Source organism: Chiloscyllium plagiosum, unplaced genomic scaffold (genome assembly GCF_037043375.1).
Source record: "Chiloscyllium plagiosum isolate Xiang-an unplaced genomic scaffold, Cpla_swu_hap1 HiC_scaffold_18, whole genome shotgun sequence".
Classification (NCBI taxonomy): Eukaryota; Metazoa; Chordata; class Chondrichthyes; order Orectolobiformes; family Hemiscylliidae; genus Chiloscyllium; species Chiloscyllium plagiosum.
Genome location: NW_028270156.1, coordinates 75,881,796 through 75,900,899, shown reverse-complemented (window position 1 = coordinate 75,900,899; position 19,104 = coordinate 75,881,796). Strand labels below are relative to the sequence as shown.

The following is a 19,104-nucleotide window of genomic DNA, read 5'->3' as shown; positions in this document are numbered from 1 at the left end:
CTGCACTGATTCTCAGTCTGACAGCTCTGAAATTGCACTGATTCTCAGTCTGACAGCTATGAAACTGCACTGATTCTCAGTCTGGTAGATATGAAACAGCACTGATTCTCAGTCTGGCAGATATGAAACTGCATTGATTCCCAGTCTGGCAGATATGAAACTGCATTGATTCCCAGTCTGGCAGGTGTGAAACTGCACTGATTCTCAGTCTGACAGCTGTGAAACAGCACTAATTCTCAGTCTGGCAGATATGAATCTGCACTGATTCTCAGTCTGACAATTATGAAACTGCACTGATTCTCAGTCTGACAATTATGAAACTGCACTGATTCTCTGACTGGCAGATATGAAACTGCACTGATTCTCAGTCTGACAATTATGAAACTGCACTGATTCTCAGTCTGGCAGATATGAAACTGCAGTGATTCTCAGTCTGACAGCTGTGAAACTGCACTGATTCTCAGTCTGACAGCTGTGAAACTGCACTGATCCTCAGTCTGACAGCTGTGAAACAGCACTGATTCTCTGACTGCCAGCTAGGAAACTACACTGATTCTCAGTCTGGCAGATATGAAACTGCACTGATTCTCAGTCTGACAGCTATGAAACTGCACTGATTCTCAGTCTGACAATTATGAAACTGCACTGATTCTCGGTCTGACAGATATGAAACTGCACTGATTCTCAGTCTGACAAGTATGAAACTGCACTGATTCTCAGTCTGACAGCTGTGAAACTGCACTGATTCTCAGTCAGACAGCTGTGAAACTGCACTGATTCTCAGTCTGACAGCTGTGAAACTGCACTGATTCTCAGTGTGACAGGTGTGAAACAGCACTGATTCTCAGTCTGACAGCTATGAAAGTACACTGATTCTCAGTCTGACAGCTGTGAAACTGCACTGATTCAAAATCTGACAGCTATGAAACTGCATTGATTGTCAGTCAGACAGCTGTGAAACTGCACTGATTCTCAGTCTGATAGCTGTGAAACAGCACCGATTCTCAGTGTGACAGGTGTGAAACAGCACTGATTCTCAGTCTGGCAGATATGAAACTGCATTGATTCCCAGTCTGGCAGGTGTGAAACTGCACTGATTATCAGTCTGACAGCTATGAAACTGCACTGATTCTCAGTCTGACAGCTGTGAAACACCACTGATTCTCAGTCTGACAATTATGAAACTGCACTGATTCTCAGTCTGACAGCTAAGAAACTGCACTGATTCTCTGACTGGCAGATATGAAACTGCACTGATTCTCAGTCTGACAATTATGAAACTGCACTGATTCTCAGTCTGGCAGATATGAAACTGCAGTGATTCTCAGTCTGACAGCTGTGAAACTGCACTGATTCTCAGTCTGACAGCTGTGAAACTGCACTGATCCTCAGTCTGACAGCTGTGATACAGCACTGATTCACTGACTGCCAGCTAGGAAACTACACTGATTCTCAGTCTGGCAGATATGAAACTGCACTGATTCTCAGTCTGACAGCTATGAAACTGCACTGATTCTCAGTCTGACAATTATGAAACTGCACTGATTCTCGGTCTGACAGATATGAAACTGCACTGATTCTCAGTCTGACAGCCATGAAACTGCACTGATTCTCAGTCCGGCAGATATGAAACTGCACTGTTTCTCAGTCTGACAATTATGAAACTGCACTGATTCTCAGTCTGGCAGATATGAACCTGCATTGATTCTTAGTCTGGCAGATATGAAACTGCACTGATTCTCAGTCTGACAGCTGTGAAACTGCACTGATTCTCATTCTGGCAGATATGAAACTGCACTGATTCTCAGTCTGACAGCTGTGAATCTGCACTGATTCTAAGTCTGCCTACTATGAAACAGCACTGAATCACAGTCTGACAGATAAGAAAATGCATTGATTCCCAGTCAGGCAGGCGTGAAACTGCACTGATTCTCAGTCTGACAGCTATGAAACCGTACTGATTCTCAGTCTGGCAGCTGTGAAACAGCACTGATTCTCAGTCTGGCAGATATGAAAAAGCACTGATTCTCAGTCTGACAGCTATGAAACTGCACTGATTCTCAGTCTGACAGCTATGAAACTACACTGATTCTCAGTCTGACAGCTGTGAAACTGCACTGATTCAAAATCTGACAGCTATGAAACTGCATTGATTCTCAGTCAGACAGCTGTGAAACTGCACTGATTCTCAGTCTGACAGCTGTGAAACTGCACTGATTCTCAGTGTGACAGGTGTGAAACAGCACTGATTCTCAGTCTGACAGCTATGAAAGTACACTGATTCTCAGTCTGACAGCTGTGAAACTGCACTGATTCAAAATCTGACAGCTATGAAACTGCATTGATTGTCAGTCAGACAGCTGTGAAACTGCACTGATTCTCAGTCTGATAGCTGTGAAACAGCACCGATTCTCAGTGTGACAGGTGTGAAACAGCACTGATTCTCAGTCTGGCAGATATGAAACTGCACTGATTCTCATTCTGGCAGATATGAAACTGCACTGATTCTCAGTCTGACAATTATGAAACTGCACTGCTTCTCAGTCTGACAGCCATGAAACTGCACTGATTCTCAGTCTGGCAGATATGAAACTGCACTGTTTCTCAGTCTGACAATTATGAAACTGCACTGATTCTCAGTCTGGCAGATATGAACCTGCATTGATTCTTAGTCTGGCAGATATGAAACTGCACTGATTCTCAGTCTGACAGCTGTGAAACTGCACTGATTCTCATTCTGGCAGATATGAAACTGCACTGATTCTCAGTCTGACAGTTGTGAATCTGCACTGATTCTAAGTCTGCCTACTATGAAACAGCACTGAATCACAGTCTGACAGATAAGAAAATGCATTGATTCCCATGTCAGGCAGGCGTGAAACTGCACTGATTCTCAGTCTGACAGCTATGAAACTGTACTGATTCTCAGTCTGGCAGCTGTGAAACAGCACTGATTCTCAGTCTGGCAGATATGAAAAAGCACTGATTCTCAGTCTGACAGCTATGAAACTGCACTGATTCTCAGTCTGACAGCTATGAAACTACACTGATTCTCAGTCTGACAGCTGTGAAACTGCACTGATTCAAAATCTGACAGCTATGAAACTGCATTGATTCTCAGTCAGACAGCTGTGAAACTGCACTGATTCTCAGTCTGACAGCTGTGAAACTGCACTGATTCTCAGTGTGACAGGTGTGAAACAGCACTGATTCTCAGTCTGACAGCTATGAAAGTACACTGATTCTCAGTCTGACAGCTGTGAAACTGCACTGATTCAAAATCTGACAGCTATGAAACTGCATTGATTGTCAGTCAGACAGCTGTGAAACTGCACTGATTCTCAGTCTGATAGCTGTGAAACAGCACCGATTCTCAGTGTGACAGGTGTGAAACAGCACTGATTCTCAGTCTGGCAGATATGAAACTGCACTGATTCTCAGTCTGACAATTATGAAACTGCACTGATTTTCAGTCTGACAGCGATGAAACTGCATTGATTCTCAGTCAGACAGCTGTGAAACTGCACTGATTCTCAGTCTGATAGCTGTGAAACAGCACCGATTCTCAGTGTGACAGGTGTGAAACAGCACTGATTCTCAGTCTGGCAGATATGAAACTGCACTGATTCTCAGTCTGACAATTATGAAACAGCACTGATTCTCAGTCTGACAGCTGTGAAACTGCACTGATTCTCTGTCTGGCAGCTGTGAAACTGCACTGATTCTCAGTCTGATAGCTCTGAAACTGCACTGATTTTCACTCTGACAGCTATGAAACTGCACTGATTCTCAGTCTTGCAGATATGAAACTGCACTGATTCTCAGTCTGGCAGATATGAAACTGCACTGATTCTCAATCTGGCAGATATGAAACTGCATTGATTCCCAGTCTGGCATGTGCAAACTACACTGATTCTCAGTCTGACAGCTGTAAATCTGCACTGATTCTCAGTCTGACAGCTATGAAACTGCACTGATTCTCAGTCTGGCAGACATGAACCTGCATTGGTTCTCAGTCTGACAGCTATAAATCTGTCTGATACATATGAAACTGCACTGATTCTCAGTCTGATACATATGAAACTGCACTGATTCTCATTCTGGCAGATATGAAACAGCACTGATTCTCAGTCTGACAGCTGTGAAACTGCACTGATTCTCAGTCTGACAGCTGTGAAACTGCACTGATTCTCAGTCTGATAGCTGTGAAACAGCACTGAATCTCAGTCTGACTGGTGTGAAACAGCACTGATTCTCAGTCTGGCAGATATGAAACTGCACTGATTCTCATTCTGGCAGATATGAAACTGCACTGATTCTCAGTCTGACAATTATGAAACTGCACTGCTTCTCAGTCTGACAGCCATGAAACTGCACTGATTCTCAGTCTGGCAGATATGAAACTGCACTGTTTCTCAGTCTGACAATTATGAAACTGCACTGATTCTCAGTCTGGCAGATATGAACCTGCATTGATTCTTAGTCTGGCAGATATGAAACTGCACTGATTCTCAGTCTGACAGCTGTGAAACTGCACTGATTCTCATTCTGGCAGATATGAAACTGCACTGATTCTCAGTCTGACAGCTGTGAATCTGCACTGATTCTAAGTCTGCCTACTATGAAACAGCACTGAATCACAGTCTGACAGATAAGAAAATGCATTGATTCCCAGTCTGGCAGGCGTGAAACTGCACTGATTCTCAGTCTGACAGCTATGAAACTGTACTGATTCTCAGTCTGACAGCTATGAAACTGCACTGATTCTCAGTCTGGCAGACATGAACCTGCATTGGTTCTCAGTCTGACAGCTATAAATCTGTCTGATACATATGAAACTGCACTGATTCTCAGTCTGATACATATGAAACTGCACTGATTCTCATTCTGGCAGATATGAAACAGCACTGATTCTCAGTCTGACAGCTGTGAAACTGCACTGATTCTCAGTCTGACAGCTGTGAAACTGCACTGATTCTCAGTCTGATAGCTGTGAAACAGCACTGAATCTCAGTCTGACTGGTGTGAAACAGCACTGATTCTCAGTCTGGCAGATATGAAACTGCACTGATTCTCATTCTGGCAGATATGAAACTGCACTGATTCTCAGTCTGACAATTATGAAACTGCACTGCTTCTCAGTCTGACAGCCATGAAACTGCACTGATTCTCAGTCTGGCAGATATGAAACTGCACTGTTTCTCAGTCTGACAATTATGAAACTGCACTGATTCTCAGTCTGGCAGATATGAACCTGCATTGATTCTTAGTCTGGCCGATATGAAACTGCACTGATTCTCAGTCTGACAGCTGTGAAACTGCACTGATTCTCATTCTGGCAGATATGAAACTGCACTGATTCTCAGTCTGACAGCTGTGAATCTGCACTGATTCTAAGTCTGCCTACTATGAAACAGCACTGAATCACAGTCTGACAGATAAGAAAATGCATTGATTCCCAGTCTGGCAGGCGTGAAACTGCACTGATTCTCAGTCTGACAGCTATGAAACTGTACTGATTCTCAGTCTGGCAGCTGTGAAACAGCACTGATTCTCAGTCTGGCAGATATGAAAAAGCACTGATTCTCAGTCTGACAGCTATGAAACTGCACTGATTCTCAGTCTGACAGCTATGAAACTACACTGATTCTCAGTCTGACAGCTGTGAAACTGCACTGATTCAAAATCTGACAGCTATGAAACTGCATTGATTCTCAGTCAGACAGCTGTGAAACTGCACTGATTCTCAGTCTGACAGCTGTGAAACTGCACTGATTCTCAGTGTGACAGGTGTGAAACAGCACTGATTCTCAGTCTGACAGCTATGAAAGTACACTGATTCTCAGTCTGACAGCTGTGAAACTGCACTGATTCAAAATCTGACAGCTATGAAACTGCATTGATTGTCAGTCAGACAGCTGTGAAACTGCACTGATTCTCAGTCTGATAGCTGTGAAACAGCACCGATTCTCAGTGTGACAGGTGTGAAACAGCACTGATTCTCAGTCTGGCAGATATGAAACTGCACTGATTCTCAGTCTGACAATTATGAAACTGCACTGATTTTCAGTCTGACAGCGATGAAACTGCATTGATTCTCAGTCAGACAGCTGTGAAACTGCACTGATTCTCAGTCTGATAGCTGTGAAACAGCACCGATTCTCAGTGTGACAGGTGTGAAACTGCACTGATTCTCAGTCTGGCAGATATGAAACTGCACTGATTCTCAGTCTTACGTGTGAAACTGCACTGATTCTCAGTCTGACAGCTCTGAGACTGCACTGATTCTCACTCTGACAGCTATGAAACTGCACTGATTCTCAGTCTGTCAGATATGAAACTGCACTGATTCTCAGTCTGGCAGATAGGAAACTGCATTGATTCCCAGTCTGGCAGGAGTGAAACTGCTCTGATTCTCAGTCTGACAGCTCTGAAACTGCACTGATTCTCAGTCTGACAGCTGTGAAACAGCACTGATTCTCAGTCTGGCAGATATGAATCTGCACTGATTCTCAGTCTGACAGCTGTGAAACTGCACTGATTCTCAGTCTGACAGCTGTGAAAATGCACTGATTCTCTGTCTGGCAGATATGAAACTGCACTGATTCTCAGTCTAACGGCTGTGAAACTGCACTGATTCTCAGTCTGGCAGATATGAAACTGCACTGTTTCTCAGCCTGACAGCTGTGAAAATGCACTGATTCTCATTCTGGCAGATATGAAACTGCACTCATTCTCAGTCTGACAGCTGTGAACTGCACTGATTCTCATTCTGGCAGATATGAAACTGCACTGATTCTCAGTCTGACAGCTGTGAAACTGCACTGATTCTCAGTCTAGCAGGTAAGAAACTGCATTGATTCCCAGTCAGGCAGGTGTGAAACTGCACTGATTCTCAGTCTGATACATATGAAACTGCACTGATTCTCAGTCTGGCAGATATGAAACTGCACTGATTCTCAGTCTGACAGCTGTGAAACAGCACTGATTCTCAGTCTGACAGCTATGAAACTACACTGATTCTCAGTCTGACAGCTGTGAAACTGCACTGATTCTCAGTCTGATAGCTGTGAAACAGCACTGATTCTCAGTGTGACAGCTGTGAAACTGCACTGATTCTCAGTCTGGCAGATATGAAACTGCACTGATTCTCAGTCTGACGTGTGAAACTGCACTGATTCTCAGTCTGACAGCTCTGAGACTGCACTGATTCTCACTCTGACAGCTATGAAACTGCACTGATTCTCAGTCTGTCAGATATGAAACTGCACTGATTCTCAGTCTGGCAGATAGGAAACTGCATTGATTCCCAGTCTGGCAGGAGTGAAACTGCTCTGATTCTCAGTCTGACTGCTCTGAAACTGCACTGATTCTCAGTCTGACAGCTGTGAAACAGCACTGATTCTCAGTCTGGCAGATATGAATCTGCACTGATTCTCAGTCTGACAGCTGTGAAACAGCACTGATTCTCAGTCTGACAGCTGTGAAACTGCACTGATTCTCTGTCTGGCAGATATGAAACTGCACTGATTCTCAGTCTAACGGCTGTGAAACTGCACTGATTCTCAGTCTGGCAGATATGAAACTGCACTGTTTCTCAGCCTGACAGCTGTGAAAATGCACTGATTCTCATTCTGGCAGATATGAAACTGCACTCATTCTCAGTCTGACAGCTGTGAACTGCACTGATTCTCATTCTGGCAGATATGAAACTGCACTGATTCTCAGTCTGACAGCTGTGAAACTGCACTGATTCTCAGTCTGACAGATGTGAAACTGCACTGATTCTCAGTCTAACAGCTATACATCCGCTCTGATTCTCAGTCTGACAGCTGTGAAACTGCACTGATTCTCAGTCTGACAGCTGTGAAACTGCACTGATTCTCTGTCTGGCAGATATGAAACTGCATTGATTCCCAGTCTGGCATGTGTGAAACTGCACTGATTCTCAGTCTGACAGCTGTGAAACAGCACTGATTCTCAGTGTGACAGGTGTGAAACAGCACTGATTCTCAGTCTGACAGCTATGAAACTACACTGATTCTCAGTCTGACAGCTGTGAAACTGCACTGATTCAAAATCTGACAGCTATGAAACTGCATTGATTCTCATTCAGACAGCTGTGAAACTGCACTGATTCTCAGTCTGACAGCTGTGAAACTGCACTGATTCTCAGTGTGACAGGTGTGAAACTGCACTGATTCTCAGTCTGACAGCTATGAAAGTACACTGATTCTCAGTCTGACAGCTGTGAAACTGCACTGATTCAAAATCTGACAGCTATGAAACTGCATTGATTCTCAGTCAGACAGCTGTGAAACTGCACTGATTCTCAGTCTGATAGCTGTGAAACAGCACCGATTCTCAGTGTGACAGGTGTGAAACTGCACTGATTCTCAGTCTGACACATATGAAACTGCACTCATTCTCAGTCTGACAGCTGTGAACTGCACTGATTATCAGTCTGACAGCTATGAAACTGCATTGATTCTCAGTCTGACAGCTGTGAAACTGCACTGATTCTCAGTCTGACAGATGTGAAACTGCACTGATTCTCAGTCTAACAGCTATAAATCCGCTCTGATTCTCTGTCTGACAGCTCTGAAACTGCACTGATTCTCAGTCTGCCTGCTATGAAACGGCACTGATTCTCAGTCTAGCAGGTAAGAAACTGCATTGATTCACAGTCAGGCAGGTGTGAAACTGCACTGATTCTCAGTCTGATACATATGAAACTGCACTGATTCTCAGTCTGGCAGATATGAAACTGCACTGATTCTCAATCTGACAGCTGTCAAACAGCACTGATTCTCAGTCTGACAGCTATGAAACTACACTGATTCTCAGTCTGGCAGATAGGAAACTGCATTGATTCCCAGTCTGGCAGGAGTGAAACTGCTCTGATTCTCAGTCTGACAGATATGAAACTGCACTGATTCTCAGTCTGACAGCTGTGAAACAGCACTGATTCTCAGTCTGGCAGATATGAATCTGCACTGATTCTCAGCCTGACAGCTGTGAAAATGCACTGATTCTCATTCTGGCAGATATGAAACTGCACTCATTCTCAGTCTGACAGCTGTGAACTGCACTGATTCTCATTCTGGCAGATATGAAACTGCACTGATTCTCAGTCTGACAGCTGTGAAACTGCACTGATTCTCAGTCTGACAGATGTGAAACTGCACTGATTCTCAGTCTAACAGCTATACATCCGCTCTGATTCTCAGTCTGACAGCTCTGAAACTGCACTGATTCTCAGTCTGCCTGCTATGAAACGGCACTGATTCTCAGTCTAGCAGGTAAGAAACTGCACTGATTCACAGTCAGGCAGGCGTGAAACTGCACTGATTCTCAGTCTGACAGCTCTGAAACTGCACTGATTCTCAGTCTGACAGCTCTGAAACTGCACTGATTCTCAGTCTGCCTGCTATGAAACTGCACTGATTCTCAGTCTGACAGCTGTGAAACTGCACTGATTCTCAGTCTGACAGCTGTGAAACTGCACTGATTCTCTGTCTGGCAGATATGAAACTGCATTGATTCCCAGTCTGGCATGTGTGAAACTGCACTGATTCTCAGTCTGACAGCTGTGAAACAGCACTGATTCTCAGTGTGACAGGTGTGAAACAGCACTGATTCTCAGTCTGACAGCTATGAAACTACACTGATTCTCAGTCTGACAGCTGTGAAACTGCACTGATTCAAAATCTGACAGCTATGAAACTGCATTGATTCTCATTCAGACAGCTGTGAAACTGCACTGATTCTCAGTCTGACAGCTGTGAAACTGCACTGATTCTCAGTGTGACAGGTGTGAAACTGCACTGATTCTCAGTCTGACAGCTATGAAAGTACACTGATTCTCAGTCTGACAGCTGTGAAACTGCACTGATTCAAAATCTGACAGCTATGAAACTGCATTGATTGTCAGTCAGACAGCTGTGAAACTGCACTGATTCTCAGTCTGATAGCTGTGAAACAGCACCGATTCTCAGTGTGACAGGTGTGAAACTGCACTGATTCTCAGTCTGACACATATGAAACTGCACTCATTCTCAGTCTGACAGCTGTGAACTGCACTGATTATCAGTCTGACAGCTATGAAACTGCATTGATTCTCAGTCTGACAGCTGTGAAACTGCACTGATTCTCAGTCTGACAGATGTGAAACTGCACTGATTCTCAGTCTAACAGCTATAAATCCGCTCTGATTCTCTGTCTGACAGCTCTGAAACTGCACTGATTCTCAGTCTGCCTGCTATGAAACGGCACTGATTCTCAGTCTAGCAGGTAAGAAACTGCATTGATTCACAGTCAGGCAGGTGTGAAACTGCACTGATTCTCAGTCTGATACATATGAAACTGCACTGATTCTCAGTCTGGCAGATATGAAACTGCACTGATTCTCAATCTGACAGCTGTCAAACAGCACTGATTCTCAGTCTGACAGCTATGAAACTACACGGATTCTCAGTCTGGCAGATAGGAAACTGCATTGATTCCCAGTCTGGCAGGAGTGAAACTGCTCTGATTCTCAGTCTGACAGCTCTGAAACTGCACTGATTCTCAGTCTGACAGCTGTGAAACAGCACTGATTCTCAGTCTGGCAGATATGAATCTGCACTGATTCTCAGTCTGACAGCTGTGAAACTGCACTGATTCTCAGTCTGACAGCTGTGAAACTGCACTGATTCTCTGTCTGGCAGATATGAAACTGCACTGATTCTCAGTCTAACGGCTGTGAAACTGCACTGATTCTCAGTCTGGCAGATATGAAACTGCACTGATTCTCAATCTGACAGCTGTCAAACAGCACTGATTCTCAGTCTGACAGCTATGAAACTACACTGATTCTCAGTCTGGCAGATAGGAAACTGCACTCATTCTCAGTCTGACAGCTGTGAACTGCACTGATTCTCATTCTGGCAGATATGAAACTGCACTGATTCTCAGTCTGACAGCTGTGAAACTGCACTGATTCTCAGTCTAGCAGGTAAGAAGCTGCATTGATTCCCAGTCAGGCAGGTGTGAAACTGCACTGATTCTCAGTCTGATACATATGAAACTGCACTGATTCTCAGTCTGGCAGATATGAAACTGCACTGATTCTCAGTCTGACAGCTGTGAAACAGCACTGATTCTCAGTCTGACAGCTATGAAACTACACTGATTCTCAGTCTGACAGCTGTGAAACTGCACTGATTCTCAGTCTGATAGCTGTGAAACAGCACTGATTCTCAGTGTGACAGCTGTGAAACTGCACTGATTCTCAGTCTGGCAGATATGAAACTGCACTGATTCTCAGTCTTACGTGTGAAACTGCACTGATTCTCAGTCTGACAGCTCTGAGACTGCACTGATTCTCACTCTGACAGCTATGAAACTGCACTGATTCTCAGTCTGTCAGATATGAAACTGCACTGATTCTCAGTCTGGCAGATAGGAAACTGCATTGATTCCCAGTCTGGCAGGAGTGAAACTGCTCTGATTCTCAGTCTGACTGCTCTGAAACTGCACTGATTCTCAGTCTGACAGCTGTGAAACAGCACTGATTCTCAGTCTGGCAGATATGAATCTGCACTGATTCTCAGTCTGACAGCTGTGAAACAGCACTGATTCTCAGTCTGACAGCTGTGAAACTGCACTGATTCTCTGTCTGGCAGATATGAAACTGCACTGATTCTCAGTCTAACGGCTGTGAAACTGCACTGATTCTCAGTCTGGCAGATATGAAACTGCACTGTTTCTCAGCCTGACAGCTGTGAAAATGCACTGATTCTCATTCTGGCAGATATGAAACTGCACTCATTCTCAGTCTGACAGCTGTGAACTGCACTGATTCTCATTCTGGCAGATATGAAACTGCACTGATTCTCAGTCTGACAGCTGTGAAACTGCACTGATTCTCAGTCTGACAGATGTGAAACTGCACTGATTCTCAGTCTAACAGCTATACATCCGCTCTGATTCTCAGTCTGACAGCTCTGAAACTGCACTGATTCTCAGTCTGCCTGCTATGAAACGGCACTGATTCTCAGTCTAGCAGGTAAGAAACTGCACTGATTCACAGTCAGGCAGGCGTGAAACTGCACTGATTCTCAGTCTGACAGCTCTGAAACTGCACTGATTCTCAGTCTGACAGCTCTGAAACTGCACTGATTCTCAGTCTGCCTGCTATGAAACTGCACTGATTCTCAGTCTGACAGCTGTGAAACTGCACTGATTCTCAGTCTGACAGCTGTGAAACTGCACTGATTCTCTGTCTGGCAGATATGAAACTGCATTGATTCCCAGTCTGGCATGTGTGAAACTGCACTGATTCTCAGTCTGACAGCTGTGAAACAGCACTGATTCTCAGTGTGACAGGTGTGAAACAGCACTGATTCTCAGTCTGACAGCTATGAAACTACACTGATTCTCAGTCTGACAGCTGTGAAACTGCACTGATTCAAAATCTGACAGCTATGAAACTGCATTGATTCTCATTCAGACAGCTGTGAAACTGCACTGATTCTCAGTCTGACAGCTGTGAAACTGCACTGATTCTCAGTGTGACAGGTGTGAAACTGCACTGATTCTCAGTCTGACAGCTATGAAAGTACACTGATTCTCAGTCTGACAGCTGTGAAACTGCACTGATTCAAAATCTGACAGCTATGAAACTGCATTGATTCTCAGTCAGACAGCTGTGAAACTGCACTGATTCTCAGTCTGATAGCTGTGAAACAGCACCGATTCTCAGTGTGACAGTTGTGAAACTGCACTGATTCTCAGTCTGACACATATGAAACTGCACTCATTCTCAGTCTGACAGCTGTGAACTGCACTGATTATCAGTCTGACAGCTATGAAACTGCATTGATTCTCAGTCTGACAGCTGTGAAACTGCACTGATTCTCAGTCTGACAGATGTGAAACTGCACTGATTCTCAGTCTAACAGCTATAAATCCGCTCTGATTCTCAGTCTGACAGCTCTGAAACTGCACTGATTCTCAGTCTGCCTGCTATGAAACGGCACTGATTCTCAGTCTAGCAGGTAAGAAACTGCATTGATTCACAGTCAGGCAGGTGTGAAACTGCACTGATTCTCAGTCTGATACATATGAAACTGCACTGATTCTCAGTCTGGCAGATATGAAACTGCACTGATTCTCAATCTGACAGCTGTCAAACAGCACTGATTCTCAGTCTGACAGCTATGAAACTACACTGATTCTCAGTCTGACAGCTGTGAAACTGCACTGATTCTCAGTCTGACTGGTGTGAAACAGCACTGATTCTCAGTCTGGCAGATATGAAACTGCACTGATTCTCAGTCTGACAGCTGTGAAACTGCACTGATTCTCAGTCTGACAGCTGTGAAACTGCACTGATTCTCTGTCTGGCAGATATGAAACTGCATTGATTCCCAGTCTGGCATGTGTGAAACTGCACTGATTCTCAGTCTGACAGCTGTGAAACAGCACTGATTCTCAGTGTGACAGGTGTGAAACAGCACTGATTCTCAGTCTGACAGCTATGAAACTACACTGATTCTCAGTCTGACAGCTGTGAAACTGCACTGATTCAAAATCTGACAGCTATGAAACTGCATTGATTCTCATTCAGACAGCTGTGAAACTGCACTGATTCTCAGTCTGACAGCTGTGAAACTGCACTGATTCTCAGTGTGACAGGTGTGAAACTGCACTGATTCTCAGTCTGACAGCTATGAAAGTACACTGATTCTCAGTCTGACAGCTGTGAAACTGCACTGATTCAAAATCTGACAGCTATGAAACTGCATTGATTCTCAGTCAGACAGCTGTGAAACTGCACTGATTCTCAGTGTGACAGGTGTGAAACAGCACCGATTCTCAGTGTGACAGGTGTGAAACTGCACTGATTCTCAGTCTGACACATATGAAACTGCACTGATTCTCAGTCTGGGAGATATGAAACTGCACTGATTCTCATTCTGACAGCTATGAAACTGCATTGATTCTCAGTCTGACAGCTCTGAAACTGCACTGATTCTCAGTCTGACAGCTATGAATCTGCACTGATTCTCAGTCTGGCAGCTATGAAACTGCACTGATTCTCAGTCTGACAGGTATGAAACTGCACTGATTCTCAGTCTGACAGCTGTGAAACTGCACTGATTCTCAGTCTGATAGCTATGAAACTGCACTAATTCTCAGTCTGACAGCTGTGAAACTGCACTGATTCTCAGTCTGACAGCTGTGAAACTGCACTGATTCGCAGTCTGACAGCTGTGAAACTGCACTGATTCTCAGACTGTCAGCTATGAAACTACACTTGTTAGCAGCTTCTCATAAATAGCTGATCTTATGCAATTCTTCGTTCTCCAGCCTTACCACATTGTCTCTCTCCTGAAAACCTCTTTCCTTATCCCTTTCAATTTTTTTGTTTAGTTTGTTTTTTAATTTTCAAAAAAAATGCAAAACTTCTAACAACACCAATTACCGACTCAAGGAAGTGAGTAAATCCAGCTGCGCACTGAAAAAAATTTCAAAACCAAGAGCAGCTCTCACAGCCACAACTCTCTCCTGAGTCCTAGTCTTCTCCCTCTTCAGCTACGGGAATTCTGTAATGCTTCTAAATCTTGATGTATTTTCCTTTTCTCCCTACAAACCACAGGTGAATGAAACTTGGAGGCTTGAAAATTGTACAGTAGGAATCTGTACAGGAAACAACACCATTTCTGTGGTTCCACTGAAGTGTCCACCAATTAAACCAGTTACCTGTCAAAATGGACTGCAACCAAAAAGAGTTTATGATGAATCTGGCTGTTGTTATCAGTATAAATGTGACTGTAAGTACTGGAGGCATATCTACATTGCCAAAATTAAATAGTGATATAAAAGCTGCAGAGATGAAGGCTGTACATTAAATCAGCAATATGTGGTTCACTGCTCAATTGCAAAAATTGCCTGTCCCACAATGCAACATCTTTAATATGTAGCAAGACACGAAAAAAAGGTGTCATACCACATCACTGGTAAATTGATCATGTAATTTCTATATTTAGGAAATGTGACATTACATATCCAGGGAATAATCGATCAATCAGGCTCACATCATTGGTAGAGAAATTAGCAAAATCCCAATGTAAGAAACCAATAAAAAGACATGTAAAGATAAGAAAAATGATAAAGAATGGCATGTGTGGATTTTGAACGGGAAAATCTCACTTGACTGACCTTATGGAGTTGTTTGAGGGGTCACAGAGACCACAGATAATGGTAATGCAGTAGCCACAGTGCCTTTGATGGCTACTGGCTGGGCAAAGCAAGTTGCACTTTAAGGTGAAAGATCTTCTGCCATTATTGTGCAAATCTCAGTAACCATATGTCTGGAGAGCCTTGCACAGTCTTGCACAGCACTGGTTCCTCAATTAGACAGGTAAATCTGTCTTCAGTGTTAAAGATTACACGGGGACACAGCTTTTTCCTCACTGGGGAAAATGTTAGGGATGGCAAGAAGGAGAAATAATGTAACAAGTTGACCCTAGACAGAAACTTATCCCCTTCTTGTCACCTCAGCAATTAAGTGCTAGGCAAGAAGGTCTACTGGGATCTTTAGAATTTGCCAGGAAATAAGTATGTAAACATGCAACTAATGGACTTTTAAGGGTCTCAACCCACAACCTCCCCATCATCTGTCCTCTGGTGGGTAAAAAGGATGGTTGGTTTCTTGATTGGGAAACCATGGCAACCTGTCTGCTGGTTTGGGTGGTGGCTCTAGCTGCTCCATCCATCAGTCAGAGTCATAGAGTTATACAGCATGGAAACAAATGCTTCAGTCCAACTCATCTGTGCTGACTACATATGCTAAACTGATCTTAGTGCATTTGCCAGTATTTGGCCCATATCCCTCTAAACCTTTCCTATTCATGTACCCATCCAGATGCCTTTTAAATGTTGCAATTGTACCAGCCTCCACCACTTCCTCTGGCAGTTCATTCCACACATGCACCAGCCTTTGCATGAAAACGTCGACTCTCGGTCCCTCTTAGATCTTTTCCGTCTCCCCTTATAACTATGCTGTCTAGTTTTAGACTCTCCTACCATGGGGAAACGTTCTTAGCTATTCACCCTATGCATGCTCCTCCTGATTTTATAATTCTATACCTCTCAACCCTCAGCACCCCTCAGAGTCCGATGTAAGTGGTTGGTCTCTGAATGCCACACCTCTGTCCTTGGTTCTGATGTCTATCCTTTGTGCCCCCCCCCCATCCCTTGCCTAGAAGAAACAAAAAGACTTACCTTCTTACCACCCAATCTCCTGCGCAGTCAACTTGAAGGATGTTAGGGCCCAGGAAGCTACAGTCTCGGTCACCAGTGTTGGGGCTTGTGATAGGGCAAGATACTCTCTGCTGATTGTCAGCTGTTAATGAGCTGATTACTAGGTAATTGGGTGGTACCAGTGGGAATGTCATGTTAGTCACCACCTAACATGCTCGACCCCATACTTGGGGTCACCTTATGGCCTTCCATGTCTCTGAGCCCTTTTGTCCTTTATTCTGGTCTCCTTACGGCCTGGACTAGTCTTTGCATCTCCTGATTGGTAATCACTTATTCTTACCTCTCTGAATAAGATTTATATTTTCTTTCTCTTTTGATTATTTAGTATTTAATGAACTTTGATGCTACAGCAGTTTATAAAGCATTATTTGTTATCTGTTTTAATCTAATAGATTGTATAGGACCTGATGGAAAACGTAGACAGGTAAGTTCTTTTGTTGACCAGATAATATCTGTCACTACATTTAGCATTCATTTCAGTTTTATTCTGCATGTTGATTTCCTAACACAACTTTATGTATTTACGATAGGTTGGCGAAACGTGGCAAGACAATTGTCAAGACTGTTCCTGCAACAATACAACATTGAGCATTGTCTGCAAACCCCATAAATGCTCACCATTACCACCAGTGGTATGCAAAGGCCAAGGTTTTGTGCCAGTAGTCAAGACAAGTGACAGTGACCCTTGCTGTCCAGTATCTAAGTGTGGTAAGTGAGGCATGTGGACAATTATGCTCCATATCAATATTTCATTGTGCAGCTGCAGGGTAAGATACTCCAGTATCCAAAAATGGCACCAAATTTATGCATACAATGCCTATTTGGCCTAAAAATAGGTTTTGTTTCTTTGTGCAAACTGTTAATGAAGTTAATTTAATACTTAAGTCCTGGCAACACAAACCAGCTATGATGTAATTCAGGACAGTAATTGGAATTTCAAATGAAATGGCTGTCAAAAGTAGTATAATCTCACCTTTGCATCAGTTTTGAGGTAATCGGGAATCTATAAGCGCACTCTTAGGCTAGTTGCAGCTTAATGAAAAAATTATTTTCTTTCAGTATGTTCAAAATAGGGCTTTGGTAAACAGACAATGTAAGTGTCATAATTCCCACATTATTCCAGAGATTCTTCATTCAAACAGTTATTGTTGATTGAGCTCCAGCTCATCTGTAACTAGTCTTTCACTTAAAAAGCAGTTGTGTAAACAGCATTTGGAATGGGATTCAAGTTACTGGTTTAAACAGTGCAGCAATTCTTCAACAACACATGGTTTTTAAAACGGTTATTTTCCCAATTCAGTCCACTATCAATAATGCAGAAAAATAAAAATACATGATTTTTAAAGATGGAAATATGTTGCTGGAAAAGCGCAGCAGGTCAGGCAGCATCTAGGGAACAGGAGAATCGACGTTTCGGGCATTAGCCCTTCTTCAGGAAGAAGGGCTAATGCCCGAAACGTCGATTCTCCTGTTCCCTAGATGCTGCCTGACCTGCTGCGCTTTTCCAGCAACATATTTCCATCTCTGATCTCCAGCATCTGCAGACCTCACTTTCTCCACATGATTTTTAAAGCCAATGAACAGTGGCACTGAGAAGACAGTACCATAACTCTGCAGAATTCATCAACTGGAAGAGGCTCCATTCCATTAATGATCAGGCGATATATGATTTCTTTTTGTGTCTGCTATCCTGGGCAGCTGCCATAACTCTGACATCCTGCTGCACTCTCATGTATTTGTGCATTTAAGAGTCCAGGTACCTTCAAGGCTGGTTCCTGGGGAACAAGAACTAGCCACAGCAACTATGACTCATTACGCAATACTTGACTGAGCCAGAGCTCAGATATATTGCCGTTTCTGCTTTGATCAGGGCTATGGTGAAGATGTGGTTCTGTTGCTAGGAGCAGTGTAGGGGAGGCCGCCAGTATAGTCCAGACAGAGTGTACTGTATTATCTTGGAGAGCTATATTCTGCAGCAGACAATGAGGTGATGTGATAGATGCTGAGGAACTGGGGGAAGGCGGGCAGTCGTCTGACGAGGGCGATGAGGTCATTGTGGAGGAGGAAGCTATCCTTGTGAGTGATAGAGCTAGATTCTGTCAGGTGCTACAAGTCAGACAGGACCTGATTAACATGTGGCTCGAGTAGATTAGTAAAACAAATCAAGGAACTGGGGATGCTAGAAATCTGAAAACAAAAACAGAATTTTCTGGCGAAACTCAGCACGTTTTGCAGCATCTGTGGAGAGAAAACATAGTTAAGCAGAAAGCAGAATTGTCAAGGTGCTCTGTTTAACAAAATAACTGTGTAGAGTTAATCAAAATAACTGAATTGGAAACAGGAAAAACTTTGCCCATTTGCATCAAGTGATCAGTGAATTAATGAGGTTCAGAAGAATGCAACGTGATCATGAATCAAGTGCAAAAATATGAGTGAAAATGTGGAGATATACTTATTGCTGAGGGAATTGATAGATATTTAAATTTAAAGGTTTAATTGTAGAGTCTTATAATGATTATAGCAAAAAAAAGGACATTGAGCTCATTGGTTCCCTGCTGACTCTCCACAACAGCAATTCAGCTAGTTCCACCCCTTCATTCTTTCCCTTCGTCTTGAAATTCTTTCTTCCTCAGGTTCTTATCCATTTTCCTTTTGAGTCTGGTGACCCCTTCTTCAGAACTGGACTCAGACACTGCCAGACCTTTGTTTTCTTAATTCATTTGTAGGATGTGGCCATCGCTAGCTGGCCAGCATTTTATTGCCCGTCCCTAGTTGCCATTGAGAAAGTGGTGG

The 19,104-nt window shown here is 43.5% G+C and overlaps 1 protein-coding gene across 1 annotated transcript in view; it reads left to right on the top strand.

Moving 5' to 3' along the window:
• Positions 1-19,104, top strand: part of LOC122547675 (mucin-5B-like) — a 79,737-nt gene that overhangs the window by 35,590 nt on the left and 25,043 nt on the right. The window contains exons 4-6 of the mRNA XM_087996796.1: positions 14,645-14,819; positions 16,704-16,735; positions 16,842-17,019. Of these exons, the coding sequence (XP_087852922.1) occupies positions 14,645-14,819; positions 16,704-16,735; positions 16,842-17,019 (385 nt within the window). The remainder of the gene's footprint in view (positions 1-14,644; positions 14,820-16,703; positions 16,736-16,841; positions 17,020-19,104) is intronic.